Below are 20652 nucleotides of genomic sequence, written 5' to 3'. Positions count from 1 at the left end.
GATCCGTGCCCAGAGTTCTGAACCTGTGAACGCCAGGCCACCAAAGCTGAGCACATGAACTTAACCACTGCGCCACCGGGCCGGCCCCCTGTCGTGCTTTCTTAAGCAGAAAAGAGTCTGAGAGCAGCAGTGTTCAAAATCACCCCGCACCCCCACGGGGGTTCCCTGGCAGTGCCCCAGGGGCCCCCAGCAGCTCCCTGCGGCCTCACCCAGGGCACACACTGGGCCTCTACGCTTTAGACGAGGGTTCCAAGACTGAGGAAAGTCTGACAATCACTGTCCATAGAGCAGCCTCCTACTAACACCAGTAACAGGAGGCACGACACTCCTCCTGTGGGTCCACGGCTTTGTAGTGGGCCGCCTCTGATAAGCTGGGGGAGGGCTGGGGTTGCTGTCCCTGCTTCTCGGATGAGGAAACTGAGGCCCAGAGAGGGAGGAGACGAGCAGGAATGTCACAGGAAGAGCCAGCCCCTGGAACTCCTCCCAGTGCACAGAGGGCCTGGCGCAGGGGCACTCACAGCCCTGGGCTGGAGGTCGTGGGCCGCTGCGGCTTCAGACCAGAGGTCACCGGGCTCCAGCAAGTCTGGCAGGTAGGAGTGCTTACAGGAGAACGGGGTGGGGGAGGGAGAGGGATGGTTGGGCCAGAATCATCCTCTGCTCCCCCGCCCCGACCGCCCCTTCAGCTCCCCACACTGCTCACCAACCCTACTTCCTCCTCCTGCCTGTCACTGTGGAGAGGAGGGGTGGGAAGCAGGGGTGAGGGGAGGAGGGAGAGAAACAGGCGAGAGAGGGGAGACAGGGCACGCTCTGAGCACCGGCTATGTCCCAGGAGCGCAACCTGCATGACCCCGTGTGAAGTGCATGGGCACCCCCATCTAACAGATGAGGAAACAGGCCCAGAGAGGCGAGTGCCCACGGTCACACAGCTGAGTGAGGAGCAGAGCCGGGATCTGAACCCAGGTCTGTCGGACTGAAAGCCCTGTGCTCTTTACACACACACGCGTGTGTGCGCAAACACACACGAGAGGAAAGGAAAAAGGACAAAGGGGAGAAAAGAGGAAAACATTTAAAACAAAAAGGGTTGTAAAGGGGGAAGATGTTGGACAGAGGGGCAGGAGGGAGGAAGAACAGCCTCCCAGGACCCCTGGGTGGTCCCTGAAAGGGAACTGGACTCCCGCAGACCCCCAGCCCAGCTCGCTGCTCTGAGCCTACGAGAGCGTGAGGCTGGACCAAGACCTCCAGCTCTTTGGGGCCTGGATGCTCAGTGTAACCATGGCAACTCAGCCATCTCCACACGGTGGCAGTACAGGTGCCCGCCTGGCAGAGCCTTGTAACTCCATCTCTGCTTTCCTGTTGATTCACCAAGCTTTGGACAGACCTTCTCTTTCCCAGACCTCTGAATATCAGTGACCCCCCAGCAGGCAACCAAGCCAAAGCCACCACGGAGACGGTGCAGGCAGTGCCTGAGGGGCAGAGGTTAGTCGTCTGCACATGCGCAATGACCTCCGTGCCCCCAGCCCAGCTCTGCCTGCTGAATTTTTGCATGGCATCCTGCATGACATCAGCTACCTGCATGGGGACCTTGGGTACGTCCGCCTGGGGCACGTCCGTCCTAGCCACCGTGGAGGAGAGCCGGGCCAGCTTGGCTTCCACCTCAGCAAACGGGTCGTGCAGGCCTGATAACAGCTCCGGGGGCATCAGCTGTGGCTCGGCTTCCTGGAGTAACGGCTCCCCCTCCAGCAGAGGCTCCATGGCCTCCTGGCTGAGATCCTCAGCCAAGAAGTACTTGACTTTGGCCTCCACGTCGGGCAGAGCAAACTCCAGGTCGGAGGGCTCCTCGGGCCCTGGGAAGGCCTCAGACATGGAGGTTTCTTGGAATGTGGAAGACTCATCAGACCCAAAAGAAATCTCCGACTGGGAGGCCTCTACCTTGGGCAGTCCCTCCAACCTGGAGGAACCCTGGGTCCTGGAGACATCATCCCGGGGCAGCGTGTCGGCCATGGAGGAGACCTCGGGTTTCACGGCCACCTCGTACTGGAACGTGGGCGAGTTCTCAGACCTGTTGGCAAACTCAGCCCTGGACATGACCTCAGCCTTGTAGAGGACTTCCGCCTTCAGAACGGCCTCTGCAAGTGGAGAACTTCCTTCAGCTTTTTACAGGTTCGAATGAGAGGACCCTTCCCTGGAAGGGGGCCCCAAGCCCACTGTCTCCAAGAGACCAGCTGAAGAGCCCTCCCTGCACCCCCAGATACTGGCTTCCCATCTCTGCTCCACTGCCCTCTCCCCCATCAGAACTCAACGCTGTCTCCTTCTGCCTCTTCCAGGAAGCCTTCCCTGATCAGCACTGTGATGTCTCCTTTCTCTGACCTCCCAGGTCTTAGGTGCTAGGCTCTTACCAGCCTGCCTGGGGCCTGCTCTCAGCAGGGAAGCTGACTGCCGTGTGGGTCTTACTGCCTCCAAGGCTGAGCTCCTGATTAGATTTCACATGCAAGAACCCTAGGGGCCCCCGCTGGGGTGTCCAGCTCAGGGCTCTTGCCCATGGCATGAGCTAGATCCATGAGAGTTAAACAAACACTGTGCATGAATGTTAGAGAGACCAAATAAAACCACTCGGAGGCCTCATACTCAGACTGGACTGGAGGGGACACTGAGAAAGACAGAAAATGCTGGAACCTGCCCTCCCCTCTTCCTCCGGGTCTACACCAAGAGTGGCCGCTTCCTCCCAGCTGGGACGGGACTCTGATCACACAGGCCTCCTTAGGGCTCCCCGCTCATGGGTATTAGACCGCCTCCTTGGCATCCCACCCACTACTTTGTCACTTGTGTCCTGTGCTCCCCTGAGAAGTCCCAACGCTCCCCTTGCTGGAAGAAGACATCCACCCTCTAGCCCAGCGGCCTGGACCTCGCCCAGCCTCCGAGTGCACACTGGTGACGGGAGGCTGCAGCGAGTCCTGGCGCACGGAGGCAGTTCCGGGGGAACACCTGGCCCATGCCTGGCACACAGTAACGCCCAATAAATGGTGCCAATGACGTGACCGATACCACTGCCGCGACACGATGGACGTTACAACATCTGGGTGAGTACTAGGTGTCCGGGCTGCCTCGCAGCAGGGTATTTGAATGAGAACGGTGGAGTGGGACATTCTAGAATGTTAAAAGAAGACAAAAACTCCCAGGAAGGTTAAAGATCTTGCTAATGATTGAACGCTGATTACAGAATGTGGTTGCTTTGGTAAGAGATGGACTCAAAAGGGAGAGGAGACTGTAGACAACGCAGAAACTCGGGGAAGGGACTCAGCTGTCAAACAGGGATGACGTATGAACAGCTCTAAGTCAGCCTCGGGCTGGGGCCCAGCCCGTGGCCAAAGCATCACGATGTGGTATTGCGGGCAAGAACACTGGCTCTGGGGTCAGACTGCCTGGGCTCAAATTCTGGCTCCACGTCACCACCTGTCTGACACTGGGCAAGTTACTTACCCTCTCTGTGCCTCAGTTTCCTCATCTATAAAATAAGGGTAATTGTGGGACCTCCTTGGCTGGCTGTTGTGAGGATTAAATAGAACGGAGCCTGGTTCGTAGAAAATGCTCCATAAACCTCCATTAGTAAAAGCAGGAGGAGAGCAGGCTGGCCTCCCTCCCGACGGCCGGGGCGCAGCGCCCACCTGTCTCCTTGCGCAGGTTCTCCTCCAGCGTGGACAGCTTCACGTCGTAGGAGTTGCGCATGGCAGTGATGTCCTCCTCCAGCCGGGCCCTGGACTCCTGCTCTGCCTCGTAGTCGGCCTGCAGCCGGGCCAGGCGCTCCTCGTACTCCTGGGGACGGCAGGGGACGCCCAGGGGCAGCACTTTACCACCAGTACAGAACACGACCTTCAGGGCTCCTTTTTGGTCATTCAAACAATCCAGAAAATACAAATAAGCCAAAAGAACAGAATTAAAATTACCTACACCACACTGGGATAATTTCTGGCCGGTGAAGACCCGTCGGAACTCTCCTCTACGCATTTTTAATGGGTTAATAATACACATATTTGTCTGTGGTCTGTGTTTTCCACACAGCAACATACCACGAACACCGTTCTGCATTAACGAATACGTTTTAACCAAATGGTCCTCAACCCATCAACAAGGACATTTATTTTTATTCATCTGCTTCTCTCTCCATCTCTGCCATCACCCTCAGCTCGTGTTCAAATGGGCTTCCCCTGGTCCCCCACCTCCACTCCTGCCCCAAACCTTCCTCCTTGCGGCGGCAGCGTGTCCATCACACCATGTTTCAATGGCATCCCATGTTCAAGGATAAAACCTAAGCTCCTCAACTCAACCTGAGTCCCCAGGCATCTGGCTGGCCCACCCCTTGACCACACCTCACTTTTGCCATATTTGGGCACGCCGGTCACTTTCCACTCCTAGACATGCGCGCATCCCCCCTGCCTCAGGGCCTTGGCCCTGGTTCCCTGGCAAGCTCTTCTCTTCAGGCCCTCCCCCAGAGAGGCCTTCCCTGACTGCCCTCTCAGAAGACCCCACTGCTGTCTGTCATGTGGCCTATCCCTCTCAGCCCCACCATTCCTGTGGCCTCCAGCCCAGCCCCAGGGGTCCCCAGGGAGCAGCCACCGTAGCAGTAAGCAAGGGAGCCCAACTACCGAGCCTGAGCGGGCACCTGACCCCATCTCCTGGATGACAGCCGGGCACTTCTGAATGACAGTCTGTGACCCTCTGTCCTTTGGAGCCACACCTGACGGAGGGGCCTGCAGCGGCCACAGCCAGAAGCGTGGGACCGGGCTGGGGTGGGAGAGCCCTGCACACACGGCCACCACCACACCTCCCCAGACCCCTCCCGGAAGGAGGAAACCAGCTCAGAGAGCAGGCCCTGCTCCAGGGAGGGAGAGAGGGCGCGGAGGCTCCTGAGCGTGACTGCGCATCCGGTGGCACAGCAAGCCCCCAAGTCCCAGGACAGCACCGGCGACGCTGCTGAGGCCCAGACAGGCTCCCGCCTCCCAGGACCTAGCGGCTCTCTGAGGGCCTCCCAGAGACCCCCCCAGCGCACACCCCGTCTGCTGGCTCATGCCCCCCGGCCCCCTTCCTTCCGTGCCCAGCTGGGATCCCAGGGCCCAGCCCTGCCTCCATCGCTCCTCCCAGCGCAGTTCATCCGCACTCACACCCTAGCAAGACCTGACTGGAAATGCACACATGCGCACGCACACACACACGGCAGCACCAACTTCCAGTCTCACCAGTAAATGTGCGACCTCGGGTCTCAGGCGGGCCTCCACGTGGCTCAGCACCCCTCCCCAGTCCTTCCACCCTCCCTCTCTCCACAACCCTCCACTCCCCCTCATTTCCTGTCAGGTGCTTCACAGAGAACACTGAGGCCATCAGACAAGGACTCCCCACCTTCCCAGCCCCACATCTTCCTGTCCACCTGTGTCCTCTTGTGACAGTGGACAAACCATGGGAAGCCAAGCCGCCCCCTCGAGGACTTTGCTCTTCCATCCTCCTCTCCCTCCTAGACCACGGACCTGTCCCCTGTACCAGATTGTTCCCGGCAGTCTACAATACGTGCCCAATGACTTCCAACATTAAAAGCAATAAAACTCCTCCTTGGCGCCACACACGCCTCCAGCTACAGCGCCCAGCGCCTAGCAGGTGCTCAGAAAATGCTTGATGACTGAATTGGGCCTGGAGCACAAACCCCGACCCCGACTGTTACTTGGTAATTGTCACACACTCAGCGATGAGCAGACACCCCCTCTCATCGCCCTCTCACCGTAGCAGGAAGGCTGCTGTTACCCCATTCTAGGGACAAGGACACAGGCCCAGAGGGCTTACACAGCCTGCCCCAGCACAGAGCCCGCAAGAACCGGGCTTGCAGAATGTGAAAGCTGGACGGACTAGAAGAATCTTCTAGTCCAAATGCCCCGGGTACAGCCGGGAGTCTGAGGCCCAGAGCCACATCTCCAGCTCTCGGCTGAACCGACTCCTGGCCCAGCACCCTCTCCACCACACACGGGGGCCACCCCCTTATCCTGAGCGCCCTGACTGGTTCTAGAACGGAGAGGAAAGGAAAGCACAGTTCCAGGCACATAGTAGGTCTCAACGACTATGAGTCACATGTGAAAGAAGAAATGGGGAGGAGGGAGAGAGGGCAGCCACCCTCAGCTCTGCCTCCAAGTGTGGCTCACAGGAGAAAATCCAGGGTCAGAAAACGGAAGCTGGTGGCGCGGCCTCCGGTGGCAGCGCCCTGAGGCGGCCCCAGGAGGAGGAGGCAGGCGACCCCTCCACCCAGGGCAGGAGGACCCTCCAGCCACCAGCTCCTGAGAGCAGCCAGGCTGGCACAGGGGCTCTCCGCCCTGGTGACCACTAGGGGGCGGAGGCGCCCCGCTTATAGGGCAGCCAGGGCCCCTGCGTGCACCCAGGCTCCCCAGGAGGAAGCTTCCATCCAGCACCCCCGCCAACCCGCCCCGTCCCTCCCGCTTTGTGACCGGCATCCACCTGTTGCTACATGATCCTCAAACCCTCTGTGAACCCCCAAAATGGGACTTCTCTCATTCCTGTGGGCTCGGCTGTCCCCAAACGCCCCCTCCTCCCAACACGTCACCAGGAGCTGGGCCCAGGGCCCCAGAGACAACCTGACACCTGACCTTGCCCCAGGCGCTCCAGACCAGCAAGGGGGAAGCAGAGTGGGCAGCTGAGCCCCAAGAACCTTCACAGGGGCTGGGATGGGGTTCACCTGAGCCTCTCCCAGAACAGTGACAGCCTGTGCCCGTCATGGGGCAGCTCTTGGGGACTCTGGCCGATTTCTCCCAGCCCTCCAGCCACAGGACTGAGACCCCCAGGCCTTACCCAGTGTGGCCCCCCGGAGCAGGGCCCCAGGCCCCTATAGTCTGACTGGGGCTTCCAGGAGCCCCAAGGCTGATGGCACCTGAGGTCACAGCTGAGTGGCAGAGGCTGGGCTGCAGACACATCTGGGCCCCAGTCCTGCAGAGCTGGCCCTGCCTGGCATGAGGTCCTCTACCAGGAAAAAGCCAGTGCCCCAAGGGACTGTCGAATGTCAAACTCCACCACATGTGGGGTCCCAGGATGCAGCCCTCAAGTGGCAGGAACCTCCGGAAACCAGCAGAACCTGGAGTCGGGATGGAGCCTGACTCGGGGCCAGGAGGCTCCGCCGGGACTGGCTGTATACAGGCCCCTCTGGGGACCAGCTCTGAGTCTGGAAATCAGTGTGTTACCTGCCCCACTGATTCGCAGAGATGCTGGGAGGCACACATGTGGGAGGCCAACACCCCACTTATCCACTGGTCAAATGGGCCCCTGGGGGCTCCCACTGCCCACCAAGCCGCCCTGTTCTCAGCTCCCGGCTTGTTGGCACCTGCTAAGGGGGAGACTCCTTCCACTCAGAGCTCCCTGCCTTTGCACAGGCCATCGCCATGGCCAGGAATGCCTTCTCCGCTTCCACCCATCCCAGCCACCCCTTCCTGCAGACCTGAGGAGAGACGGCGCTCCAGCAGATGTCCCCAGCCCCTCCCTGTTCTCCCCCGGAGAGCACTGATGTGGGACGGACTGCACTCTGGAGCCAGGAACCCGAGTTCAAATCTTAGCTCAGACTCTCCTTAGCTGTGTGACCTTGGGCAAGACATGGCACTTCTCTGAGCCCCAGCTTTCTGAGCTCCAAAAGGGAGATTGTAGTACCAACCCCAAGGCAATGGTGGGGTGAAATGGATGGTCTCCTGCGGGGCCCCACCTGCCTGCCCATCCCCCCACCTGCTCGGGGTCTCACCTCCCGGATCAGCTGCTTTTCAGCCTCCGTGTCGTGTTGGATCACAGGTGGGGGCAACAGCTTCTCAGTCTGGACAGGGTTCAGGGGCACCTGATTGGAGAGCAGGGCTGGGAGAAAAACAAAAATGAGGGGCTGTGACCAAGGTGCACACGATTTGCAGGAACCAAACACAAATCCATAAAAAGACAACTACACACACATTCAAAAGGACTTCAAAGTATCAAACTTATGTCAAGCACGTCTCTAGTAAAACGCTCATTTACCCGCTCATTCAACAAACACTTATGGAGCATCTACACGTTCTAGGTACTGGGGATGTGGCATTGAACAAAATAGACAGGACTCCACGGCCATGTTCATTTTCAATTGGGGGAGAAAGGCAAAGGAAATAAATGAGCAAGATGCATAACACGTTACAGGTGATACGTTCTAAGAAGAGAAAGAAAGCAGCGAGGGTACTCAGCAGTCAGAACTGAGGGGAAGAGCTGCAATTTACATAGTGTGGTCCAAGAAGACCTTTGAGACAAAGTAAGACGAAAGCAGTGATCTGAAGGAAGGGAGAGAGGTGGTCAGAGATCCTGGAGACATAAAGAAGAGAGCAGTGAGTGCAAAGATCCTGGGGCAGGCAGGAGCCTGGACGATCCTAGGAGCAGCCAGGAGGCCAGTGTGGCTGGAGAGGAGTGAGTGGGGGAGAGTATGGGCAAAGAGGAGGCCGGAGAGGGGATGGGGCCAGACCCTGGGACCTTGCAGGCCCCAGCGAGGGCTTGGGCTCCCACCCTGGTTCAAATCTGGCCAGTAGAGGGCTTGGCAGGGCCATGAAAGGACTTTTTTGAATGGGATCTCCCTGGCTGTGTGGAGAAGGTACTTAGGGGGACAAGGGCAGATGCCAGGAGACCTGTTGGGGCCTCTGCAGTAATTCAGGCGAGAGATGCTAGCGGCTCAGGCCGGGGGACAACCGTGAACAGATTCTGGTCGTGTTTTAAAGGTAGAGACAACAGGAGCCCCTGCTGGATTGGACATGGGTTTGAGTGAAAGCAAGAAGCCAAGGATGACCCCAAGGCCTCGGGCTTGAACACCTGGAGGAGAGAGTTGCCATCAACTGGGCAGGGACAGCCACAGGAACAGCAGGTTCGGGGAGGATCAAGAGCTCAGTGTTGGACACGTTGAGTTTGAAACGATTTTATACGGCTGGATATTCAAGTCCAGAATTCAGAGGACATGGTATATTAATTGTAGTTTTTTTCCCTATATGTTACGAAGTTTTGACATCTTGGGGGACTTGCTGGCCAGGGAGAGACCACCCCTCCCAGGGCCAGCTAATTCCTAGAGAGTAAACAACTCGTCAGTGAGCCCACCTTTCATATATGAGCCAGCCAGTCCTGAGTCCACACCCCAGCCCCTCCTCTGTCTGACTGGCACACGCCAAGCCAGTATTCCCCTCGCTAAATCACCCGGGCCCAGGCCCATCCGCCCAAACCTGCCAGACTCAGTCCAGTGAGCTGATCCTAGGCTGCTTCTCCTGCCCGGCCTCGCCTCTCCCACCCCAATAAGGGCTCTGGCTCAGGGTCCCCCCGCCTCCTCTCTGCCTCCTGACGGACACCGGTGCTGGCCCTGTGGCCCCGTGTGACACACCACCACTCTCGTTTCTAGGCCAACCGTGAGTAACATTCAACTTTTCTTTCTCTGTGTCACTACTCAGTCACCTTTAGAAATTAAGAACTGGACAGAAATGACATGGCCAGGCTGGAGGTCCCATGTGAGAGTCATGAGCAGAGATGGTGTTTAAAGCACAAGACCAGAAGAAACCAGCTTAGAGGTGAGCACAGAGAGGGAAGAGGATAGAGGGCCAACTGTGGGATAGCCCAGTGTTAGGAGGTTAGGGAAGAGGGGGGATTCACGCAGGGAGAAGGAGAGGGGGCGACTGGGCAGGCGGGAGGAGGACCAGGACAGAGGGTCCAGGAAGCGAGGGTTTCAAGGAGAAGGGAGGGGATCAGCTGAGTCAACTGATGCTAAGAGGACACGGTGAGGCCTGCCTGAGGACCCATCACCGGCTTTAACAATCAGGAGGGCATCCATGATGAGGGCAGCTTCAATGGGATGCAGGCACAGGGCCTACCCGGCCTGCGGGCAAGAGAGAGCAGAAGGAGAGCATCTGGGGCCAGTGAAAACCGCCAGATGTGTCAAGTCTTGCTAAAAGACCAGAGAAGAGAGAGAAAGCCAGTGACCCGAGGGGGCTGCAGCTAATAGGAAGTACCGTGCGGTACTTCGCGTGCATGGAACGTGGAGTCAGACACATGCAGCTCGGTTTCAGGCCCGACTATAAAGTGAAAGCATCGCATGCTGTCTAATGAGCCTCAGCGCCAGGCTCCGTGCGAAGCCCACACACCATCATCTCACGCACCCTCCCAACTGCCTCACGACAGTAACGATGCGGGTGGCGGTGTTCTCTCCATTTACAAATGAGGACACTGAGGCTCAGAGGGGTGGAGTGGCTTGCCCAAGGAGCCCGGATGTGAATGGGCTACTGCTGCTCAGCTCTCGGCTCTCGGCCCTGCACCAGTCACTTCAGCCGCTGAGCTGCCTGCTCCTAATGCAGGAGGAGGGGACACCGACAGCCCTACCCAGCAAGGCTGCCATGACAAGCGCTGGAAGGCTGCACGAACATTCGCTGCAAGGTCTGGGGACCAATGGCAGAGCCCCCCAACTCCTTCCTGGTACCTCTCGCCATTCTTCCATCCAGCTTCCCCTTGCCAATCCTGGGGGAGAGTTGGGTCGGGGGGGGAAGTAGGGAAAGAGGAGGAAGGCAGATTGCCAAAGTGGAACCCCCCCATCGTGGGATTCAAGGCCCCCTCCACTCCCACCACCCTACCCACCAGGCAGCCAGCAGAAGAATCCACAGTTCCCCAAACACACCCTACAATTGTATGCATCTTTGCACACATTGGCCACTCTCATCCTAACAGGGACACTTCTCACCTGCCAAGACTCTGTTCAATCGCCCCCTCCCCTGTGAAGCCCCTCTGACTGACCACAGTCCACCCCCAGATAGACCGGCCACACACTGCTTTCTGCCCTGCAATGCCTGTGCAGCTCTCTGCCCTAGATGCACACGATGGTCTGCTGGAGTGTCCTTCTCCCCCAGGAGACAAGGTACCCATGAGGCAGAGCCTGGATCTGACTCATCTCTGTGCCCCAGTCCCAGCACAGGTCCACACACAGAGGGGGTGCTTCGTGAACTTTGGATGAGTGGATGGGTGGGTGAGTAGAAAGACAGATAAAAGGATGGGTAACAGGATGGAGTGAATAAATGGGTAGATGTGTGGATGGTAGGATGGATGGGGTAGTGGACAGAATGGGTGAATGGATGGGTGGATTAAATGATGGATGGGTGGGTGGATGGGTGAGTGGGTAGATGCATAAATAATGGAGTGGGTGGAAGGGTGGGTAGGTAAATGGACGTGTAGGTGGATGGATGGGTAAATAGGTGGATAGATGAGTAAACGGGTGGATGGGTGAGTGGATGGTTGATGGATGGGTAAATGGGTGGATGGATGGGTAAAGGGGTGGATGGATGGGTAAATGGGTGGATGGATGGGTAAAGGGGTGGATGGATGGGTAAAGGGGTGGATGGATGGGTAAATGGGTGGATGGATGGGTAAAGGGGTGGATGGATGGGTAAATGGGTGGATGGATGGGTAAATGGGTGGATAGATGGGTAAATGGGTGGATGGATGGGTAAAGGGGTGGATGGATGGGTAAAGGGGTGGATGGATGGGTAAAGGGGTGGATGGATGGGTAAATGGGTGGATAGATGGGTAAATGGGTGGATGGATGGGTGGATGAGTGGAGGCATGGGTAGACGAATGAGTGTGGTGTAGAATGGATGGATAGAGAGGAGGGTGAGTGGGGAGGAGGATGAATGGACAGATGGACTCTTTTATGCTCCCTTCCCCAATGGATTCTCAGGCAAAGAAAACCGTGGAGTCCCTCAGTTGCAAGGACCCTGCAGGCCTATGCTCCAGGTACGGATTTCTACCTCCCTGGGCATGGGAGCTGCAATCACAAGGTGCCTAGCTGGGAGTGAGGGTGGGACGTGGGGGAGTGAGTCACCCTGCTGCTAAGCAGCACAGCATCATGATGCTGCCACAGAGAGAGCAGGCAGACAGGTGGGACAACAGCAGTACAGCCGGGAGGCGGGGAGCGGGCGACAGGCTGCAGTGGACGGACGGGCCAGACAGACCGGCCTCTTCCTGGGCATTGGCGGGCAGACACTCCCTGGGCTCCCTCTGACCGTTCAAGAGCTCACGTGAAGTCAAGAGGAGGGAGGGTGTGCTTCCACGTCTCTCAGGTGGGAGCTGGTGGGAGGAAGACCAAGGGGAGCCCGTCTCCTTGTCCCCGCCCCTCCCTGCCACTTCCTCTCCATGAGCCCACCTGACAGGTCGCCCGGGCTCATCTGCTGGGCCAGAATGGCCTTGAGCTTCTTGATCTCCTCCTGGTACTCGCGCAGGAGGGCGTCCTTGGGGTCCTCGTTGATGCGCGGCTTGTTCTTGATGTTCTTGGCTCGGTTGGCGTAGCGCAGTGTGCTGAGCGTCTCGTCGTAGTTGTTGTCAGCGGGCGACAGGCAGGCCATCATCAGTGTCTTGGTGTTGCCGCCCAGCGAGTCCTGCAGCAGCCGCGTCAGCTTCGAGTCCCGGTAGGGGATGTGCCTGCAGCGCCCGTCCACCAGGGCCGAGATGACGTTGCCCAGTGCCGACAGCGACAAGTTGATCTTGGTGGCCTCCTTGAGCCGCTCCCCCGTGGCGCCCGTCTTGGACTGCCGCTCGCTGCCTGCCAGGTCCACCAGGTTCAGCTTGCCTGCCCGGAGGTGGTCCTTGCCCCGCTCATCTGCCGGCAGACAGGCAGAGGGCAAGGGCCTTTAGGCGAGCCCCACGGTCCTGAAGGCAGTTAGCCACCAGGCACCGACTGCTCCCACCTATCAAAGGCCTCAGTTCAGCTGCACGGGAACCCTGTGCAGGAGGTGCTATTACTGTGCCCATATTACAGACGAGGAAACTGAGGCCCAGAAAGGTCACACAGCTGTTAAGTGGTGGAACCAAGATCAGAACCCAGGGCTGTCTGACTCCAAGGAGAAGGGACTGAGAGGTACAGGCTATTCTCTGAGTGCAGCAGGATTTCTTATGACTATCACAACAGCCCCTATAGATTTCCTGTGGGGCCAAAGGTGGGGGATGGAGGGATGTGACTGGGTCACCAGGGTATTGTACCTTTTAATGCAAAAACGTCAGCTTTGGAGACCCTTAGACCTGGTTCCCATCCCAGTCCTGCCTCCTACTTGCTGTGTGACCTTGGCAGAGCCATGCACCTCTCTGATCCACAATTCTCATATCAACAAAATGAGACGAACGATAGCTCTCCACTAGGGTTGGCTGTTGAGAGGAGTAAAGTAAACTGACAGCACATTTTACAGAGTTGACCCAGGGCCTGGCACAGAGCAGGTGTCCGTTTCCCCTGAGAACAAGCCCAGTTCTGCAGGCTGTGCTCACAGGGCAGACCCCGAGAGTCGAGGGTGACAGGAGCCAGATACCAGCTTAGCAGGGGCTCAGAAGCACCGGTTTTGAAGACACAGACCTGGGGCAGCCAATTCTATCCTTTAGCAGCTGGGAAACCCCGGGAAAGAACTTCACATGACTCTGAGCCTCAGCCTTTCCTGGTAAAATGGGAATGACAGCCCCGCCCCACAGGCGGTCGCAAGGTGACACTGAGAGCCTGTGTGACAGCCCAGGATGGAGCTGGCACTCAGCGAGTGCTCACTAGATGACGGCCTGCTGCTCTTAGTACCATCAATAGTGCTTATCATCACTGGACAACACTGAGAATGTTCCAAGTGAGATGGGGGGGGAGGCAGGGGGAGGGGAGGGGTCCTTGGTTTCCCACCAGTGGAAACTAGAACTGGCCTAGTTTTGCCCACGAGCACAGCAGCCTGAAGTAAAGAAATGAAAAGTTTTCCTGGTACCAGCAGAGACTTGGACAGACAAGGGGCTTGATGCTCTGGGCTTTTAAAAAAAGGAAAAGGAAGGAGGGACTTGAAAGGGCCCTTCTGGAAAGCTCTTTGTGGAATGGACCAGGAGCCTTAAACAAGTGTGGACCCTTTGCTCCAGGAGGCCGACTCCAGGGAATCTGGTCTGAGGTGGGGGCTCTAAAAACAGAAAAAGCTTTGTGCACAAAGATGTCCATCACAGCATTATTTACAAGATGGTTCTGGGAGAACCTGAAACAACATGAACACCTCCCAGAGGACCGGTCGGAAAAGGGCAAGTAAGGCACTGTCCTTCAGCCACCTCCACGGGCATGAAGACGTGGCAAAGATGAGGTGGGAAGATGCTCAGTGACGGCCTGGGAAAGGAGACGTGGGCAGGGACTGCCTGGAGCGTGAGATTTCAGCTGCTTGTAACATCTTCATAGGAAACAAAGGACCCAAAGGAATTATGCTTAAATGTTAACAGTTAGTTACTCTCATGAGCAATTTTCCCTACTTTTATCTAATTCCTAAATATCTTTATTGAACTTATATTATTTTATAATGAAAATCATATCTTTTAAATTTTTTAAAAACCTGTTTCCAAGCAGCCTGCCCCATCCTTCAAACCCTTCTGCAAAGACCAAGAGGCACCCCACAAGCCACTGTCCCTGCCTCTCTCCTGATCTGTTCTCACCGGCCCTAGTCCCACGCCCCGTCGCCCCACAGCCTTATCACATGAGGATGCACCCTGGCCCCGCCCTCCCCATATCAGCGACCGGAGGGGAGACTGACACCCAGCAAGCACGGCGGGTGCCGGGCAGTGCGGTGGGAGGTTCCATCAACCTAGGCCCTGACCCCGGGTCAGGGATCTCTCCAGAATTATGCTCCTAGTTGGGCGAGGCTGCTTCCTGCTCCACTGTTCTCAGGAGTTCTATTTGTGATGGACCACCAGCTTGGAGGCAGCTGCAGTGTTAGTGGGAAAAACCCAGATGTCAGGGAGACCTGGGTTCAAATCCCAGCTCCACCACTTGGCAGTTGTGGGACCTTGAACAAGCAAGTCACTTCACCTCTCAGAGCCTCAGTTTCCTCATCTGCTAATGAGAATTATAATGCTGTCTCTAGGGCTGTTGTGGGGTTTAAACGGAATGAGGTGTGTAAAGTGCTTAGCAGAGCGTCTATAGGTGGCCTGAAGTATATAGGAGTTTCTTTCCTTCCTCTTCCCTTCTCAGTAACTCTTCCAGAAAGAAGGGACAGTGAGATGACCAAAGAGGAGACAGCAGGACAGAGAAAGAGAAGAATCCAAAAGATTCGGTGCTACACACTCTGGGGACAGACCACCTGGGAGAGAGGCCCAGCTCTGAGACTTCCTAGCTGTGTGACCCCGATTTCCTCATCTGCAAACTGGGCATGATATTAGCAGCCGCCTCACGGGGTTGTTGCAAGGAGTAAATGAGCTAATGCACGTAAATTGCACAGCACATAGTAAGCGCTCAGTGGCAGCAATCACTATGATTGTTGTTGTTGATGACGCTGTTTATCCTGAAAACATGGGTCCTAGCACGGGGAGGGTCCTTTTATGGTTCCTCCAGGCAGTTCGAGCATCTCTCCCGAGTTTCAGATGGAGCCAGCCCTCAAGGCTCCGAGAGCCGAGGCTGCTAGAAAGTCTTGGCTACCAGGAGTGGGAAGCCGGCTCAGGTTGTCCGGCCCCTCCCCCGCCCCCGGCCCCACATACCCACAGCATAGATCTCGATGCTGATGGTGAAGATGGAGTGGGAGCGCGAGGAGTCCTTGTTCATCAGGGTGTAGCCCACCGAGCGGTTCCTCCAGCCCGTCTCCATGATGCGCTCGCACTGCGCCACGCTGTGCACCGTGTGCATGGAGAGCCCCTTCACATACACTCCCTTCTCCGGGTGCTCCTTCAGCTGTGGGCAGGAGGGGTGGGTCAGGGATCCCGAGGAACCTGAGGGAAGGGCCCAGTTCAGACCAGCTTCCCCCTCCTGCAGTGCGGGTTGGCACCTCAAATACCCTACAACAGGCAAGGGGTTTGTTCCAGCCTCAAACCCACCTCGGCCTTTTACTCACTGTGGGAACTTGGGCCAGTGACTTAACAACTCTCTGAGCCTCAGTGTCCACATCTGTAAAATGGGTATGAGATATCTATCTCCTAGGGAGGTGGTGAGGATTCAGTGAATTAATACAGTGCTTGGCATGGAGCCTGGCACATGGGAAGTGCCCCAGAAATGCCCGCCACTCTCCTCATTGCTGTTGTTGGTGCTGTGATGGTGAAGGTGGTTTCGTCTGGGAGCTCCAGCTTCACAACAAGGGCTCCAGGTGCTTCTCCTCTGCCCCGTAGACACAGCTCCTGCTCAGCTCCTGCTCACCTCTCTGTCACAGCTCCAGGGCAACGGGAACATGCCCAGATCCTTGGATCATGGTGGGCAAAGGGCCATTTGCTGCCCGGAACTCCCATTGGCCTACAGCTCAAATGGCCCCCAGCCCTCCACGCGACAGCAGTGAGTAAATTAATCTGATTGCTCCCTGCCTGCTCTCCAGGCAGCCAAACTGTTTTGTTGCTGACACAGAGCTGTGAAACGCAATATTTTTCAAGTGTGAGAAGAAATAAAACCACTCTGGCAAGAGCAGAATGAATCAGGACAAAAGTCGTCTGTCTGCTGGTCTGAGCCCCAGAAGGCTCAGAGGCTTTGCTCCGGGCAGCTTCAGGGTCCCAGGTGGGCTGGGCCCCTGCTGCACAGTGATGGGGGCAGTGGGGGCAAGCACAGGCGTGCCCTGTCTGCTGAACCAGAGCAATAGCCAGACCCAGCCAGAAGGTCTGGGCTTCATGGAAGGGCTAAGCAACTGAGGCACAGAGAGGTTAAGTGACTTGCTGAAGTGACACAGCTATTCGTAGCAGGGCAGCAAGGGGTCACAGGCAGTGGGAACTCCAGAGGCAGAGCTTGGGGGAGGCTGGAGCACCAGCAGTAACTGCAGCTTGAATGACAAAGGGCTGACCTTGACTTAGGAGGTGGCTGTGAGGATGGAGCACAAAGGACACGAGCGCGAGACCTCGACACAGAGTGGCTCGCAGGCAGCGTGGATGCTGCGCGGCCCACCTGCGTGCCTGGAGGGCTGCCCGTTCCGATCGCTGCCACAGCCCCAGGACCTAGAAGCCCACCCGGCGCAAAGCAGGCCCAGGTGAGTGGCTGAGCGGACGACCGCTCTTGGCCTCAGAAGAACGCGGTTTCCTGTTTGGTCAGCCAGGCTGGCCGGGGTTAGAACCCGGCTCTGTCACTGTGGCTGGGGAAGTCACCTTGTCTCTCTCGGCCTCGGTTTCCTCAACTGGAAAATGAGGATAACAAATCCTACTTCTGCAAGACTATTATGAGGATTAAGAGGAGAAGGGATCTAAAAAAAGTTCTGTGGGTTCTTGGAGGGGGCTCAGTGAACCCAGGTCACAGGGAGGGTGAGGCTGCTCTGTGTCACCTGAGCCACCTCAGGAGCAGGAAAGGGGGCAGGGAGGCAAGCTCTCGCCGAGGGGTCGCCCACTCTCCCTATTTTTAGGCCCAGGAAGGCTTGCCCCCCCCTTATGATCCCCCTCCACCCTGGGCTCCCTCTGCCCCTCCCCTGCTCCTCCCGCCCCCACCCACCACCCATGCCCAGGAGGCGCTGAGTGACAGCTGCCAGCTGCGGCTGCGTTCCTCGTTCCTCGGTAACTGCTCCACTGGGCAGCGCAGGCCAGAGCCAGGTTGCCATGGCAACCATCTGGGATATGGCCAGGGCAGGCAGGATGCTCCAGAGCCAGGAAACGCCCTCATGGAGGATGGGGATCCTGACACGCTGCCCGTACAGTGTCTGTGGGAACCAAGTGGAGAGCCCCCAATGGCCCCACCTCGACTGCGCAGTACCGGGTTGGGTTCCATGATGGTGGTACGTGATGGTTGGGGGGAGGGGGTGTAATCTTCTTCCCAGAATCTCTTGCTGGCTCTAGCTAATATAATAACCCCTAATTACCAGAATTATCAGGCCCTGTGTTAAGCACAGGTTAAGAGCTTTTGCTGTGGGGCCTGGCCACTGGGGTTCAAATCCGGTCTCCACCCTTTCCTGATTGTGTGCCCGTGGGCTGGTCTTACCTAGGCACACTGAGCCTCAGTTTCCTCATCTGTAATAGAGGAGAAGAACAGCACTTCCTGCTAAGGCAGTTGTGAGGTTTCTACAAGAACTCATCTGCACCCCCTCCACGAGGCAGCAGGTCAAGAGTCCAGCGTGCTCATGGGGACTGTCACTGAGCAAGCTGTCACTGGCAGCCTGAGGCCTCTGGCCCAGCTGGGGCAAGTGCATGCAGCTGCCAGCCCTTGGCCCCTCAGGGCCTGGGTACTGGAGGCCATTCTAGGGTCCAGAGTGCTGAAGACGGGGAGGACGGCCCCTGCTGCCCGTGTGGGTTGGCAGGGGCCCGGATCCTGCAGGCTGGTCTTTCAGGGCTGACACCTGGCATCAGGGCCCTGCGCCTTCCTCCTCTCCCCATTTCCCTGTCTGGGGGCTGAGCTATGACTCAGCTGCTCCAGCTCCAGGATAGAGAAGACAAGAGAAGGATGCCAGGTGGGCGGCTGGAGGTTCTTGCCTAGAAACGGCAAAGCGCTGCTGTGTTTGGGAGGAGCCCAGGAGGAGGGGTGGGGGCGGGTCCTGGTCTGGAGGGCGATGGGGAGGGAGGGAGGGAGGGCGTTCACACCTGTGTGGACCTGCGGCAGCGTGTGGCCTGGCGCCCTCCAGGTCATCCCAGTAAGTCTTCCGAAGGCTGTGCCTCCCTTGACTGGAGCCCCATTACTGGCTTCTTATTGCCCAGGGGTTTCCTATAACTGCTGACCCCCCAAAATCCTGGGAGGAAAGCACCCAATCACTCAGATCCTACAGTTCTGGCACCAACACCATTACTGGTAACTTGCTGTGTGACCTCAGCCAAGACTCTTCCCCTCTCTGGGACTCAGTTTCCTCATCTGTACCAGGAAAGGGTTGGACTGGAAGCTAAGGGTCTTTCTGGCTCAAATTTTTAAGGACTTTTCCACAATATGACCAGTGCAAACAAGATTTTTCAAGACAGCTGATCCCTGAGGTCTGATTTGTTCAGCTGGGCCATAGAATGGTCACATACCCCTCAAATGAAGCCAGGAAAGTGGGGGTCAGGGGGCAAGTAGAAGGCTTTGGAGCTCAGCAAAGAAACAGTCCTGCCCCCACATGGGTGGGGGTGGGGTGGGAATCAGGTGGTTCCAACATCCCGTCCATCGAGAGGTCACTGAGGGTCAGGGGGCTCGAGAGGCATCAGCAGCAGCCCCTTTAGGTGGCCCTGCCCCCCTCCCCGTAGCTGTCAAGGCACGTGTCCTGGGGAGATTTAAGCAGGTCAGGTCATGGAAAACGTCCAACCCTGACTCTGTGGCTTCTTAGCCGGGGGACCTCAGGCAAGTCACCTCCTCTTCCCCAGCCTAGTTTCCTCACCCATAAAAGGGGCATCTCCATAGCACCCTCTGGGTCGATGCTCATTAATCATTGATACTCCTCCGACTTGGGCCCGCCGACCTGATGGAGGTAGGCTGACCCCCGACGCTGGCTGTGGGCCTCGTGGGGGTCTATTGGTTGCTTGGTCAGACAAGAAGCACCAGAGCTGGGGGGGCAGCCATGAGCATTCTGGACACAGATCTGCGTCAGCCTCCTCCCCACTGTGCTCCCCTCCTTGGACCTGACCAGGCCCACCCAGCATTTAAAGAGTCCCAAGCAGGAGACATAACCAAGACCTCACACTAAATGAAGGCCCAAGGGTCTGGACCTGGGTCCAGTCTTGCCACCAACTGGTGTCCAGTCCTGGCAGGTCACTTGACCTCACTGGGCTCCCCAAAGGGTCAGCCAAGTTCTGCCTATCTTGACAGAACCTTCAAAGCATCCAATTCTGCTTCACCCTGCTTGGAAATGATATTCTTTCATTCTGATTCTGGCCTTTTAGGAAACTGAGGACAATTTACAAAACGTAATTATCAGCGCTCAGTGGCTGACTGAGCCAGCCCTACCTGTTTCTGTGGTGAGCTCCCCATCAGGCCTTGACTCCTTCTCCCGAGGACTCCACTTTGCAAGCCCCAGTCACACCCACTGTCCTTTCTCAGAATCCCAATCGCATGAAATAGCTCACACATCGAATACCTACTATGCGCCAGCACTCTGCCAAGCAGCTCACCCTCCTTACTCTCTTCAGTCCTCACAACGGCCTTATGAGGTCATATGATTGGTCCTTGGGCGCCCCCACACCTGACCTCTTTCCAATGGGAACAACATCCCAGAATCTGAACCCATTTATTGCCAAGCAGCAGTAAAATATGATTTTTGAGATTCAGGGCCTTAAAGTCAGACACAGACCTGGGTTCAAATCAGGTTTGGCCACTTGAGCAAATGAATTAACCTCTCTAAGCCTCCCTTCCCACATCGGCAAACTGGGACCATATCTACCTAACAAGGTTACGGGAGTGTCAAATGGGATAATGTGCCTAAAGCACTCAGGAAAGAAATAGTAAGTGCTTGATAAGTGACAATCACTATTACCTTCCTTTTAGCCTGAAGGTTTTCAAAATAATTTTTTAGAAGTGAAACCTATTTTTCAAATGAAATCTATCACAAAACATCTATTACAACAGACACAGGCGGCATTACCCCAGGCAAGGTCCAGCCCCACCTCGTATGGTGGAGGGTCAGCCCATTAACCCCTCCCCTGCAACCTGGACTCCGAGAATACTCCAGAATCAAGTTCAAAAGTCCCCACTCCGGTCTGAGCCAGCACCTGGCTCTCCAGATACCTCCCCGGCTTTTCTGAGGGGACCCCACCTGA

At 57.0% G+C, this 20652-nt stretch overlaps 1 protein-coding gene across 9 annotated transcripts in view; it reads right to left on the bottom strand.

Annotated features, from left to right (window-relative positions):
- The window catches only part of KIF17 (kinesin family member 17), a 47258-nt gene that overhangs the window by 17443 nt on the left and 9163 nt on the right, over positions 1–20652 (bottom strand). For 8 of the 9 annotated variants that reach the window (XM_044769882.2, XM_044769884.2, XM_044769886.2 and 5 more), the window contains exons 4-8: positions 15526–15715; positions 12206–12658; positions 7775–7881; positions 3663–3810; positions 1570–2126 (exon numbers count right to left, since the gene is read on the bottom strand). In XM_044769882.2, coding sequence (XP_044625817.2) covers positions 1570–2126; positions 3663–3810; positions 7775–7881; positions 12206–12658; positions 15526–15715 — 1455 coding nt within the window. The remainder of the gene's footprint in view (positions 1–1569; positions 2127–3662; positions 3811–7774; positions 7882–12205; positions 12659–15525; positions 15716–20652) is intronic. The other variant, XM_044769890.2, reaches the window with a different exon arrangement.

This window comes from Equus asinus, chromosome 5, assembly GCF_041296235.1.
Source record: "Equus asinus isolate D_3611 breed Donkey chromosome 5, EquAss-T2T_v2, whole genome shotgun sequence".
Taxonomy (NCBI): Eukaryota; Metazoa; Chordata; class Mammalia; order Perissodactyla; family Equidae; genus Equus; species Equus asinus.
This window is presented reverse-complemented; position numbering and strand designations above follow the sequence as displayed.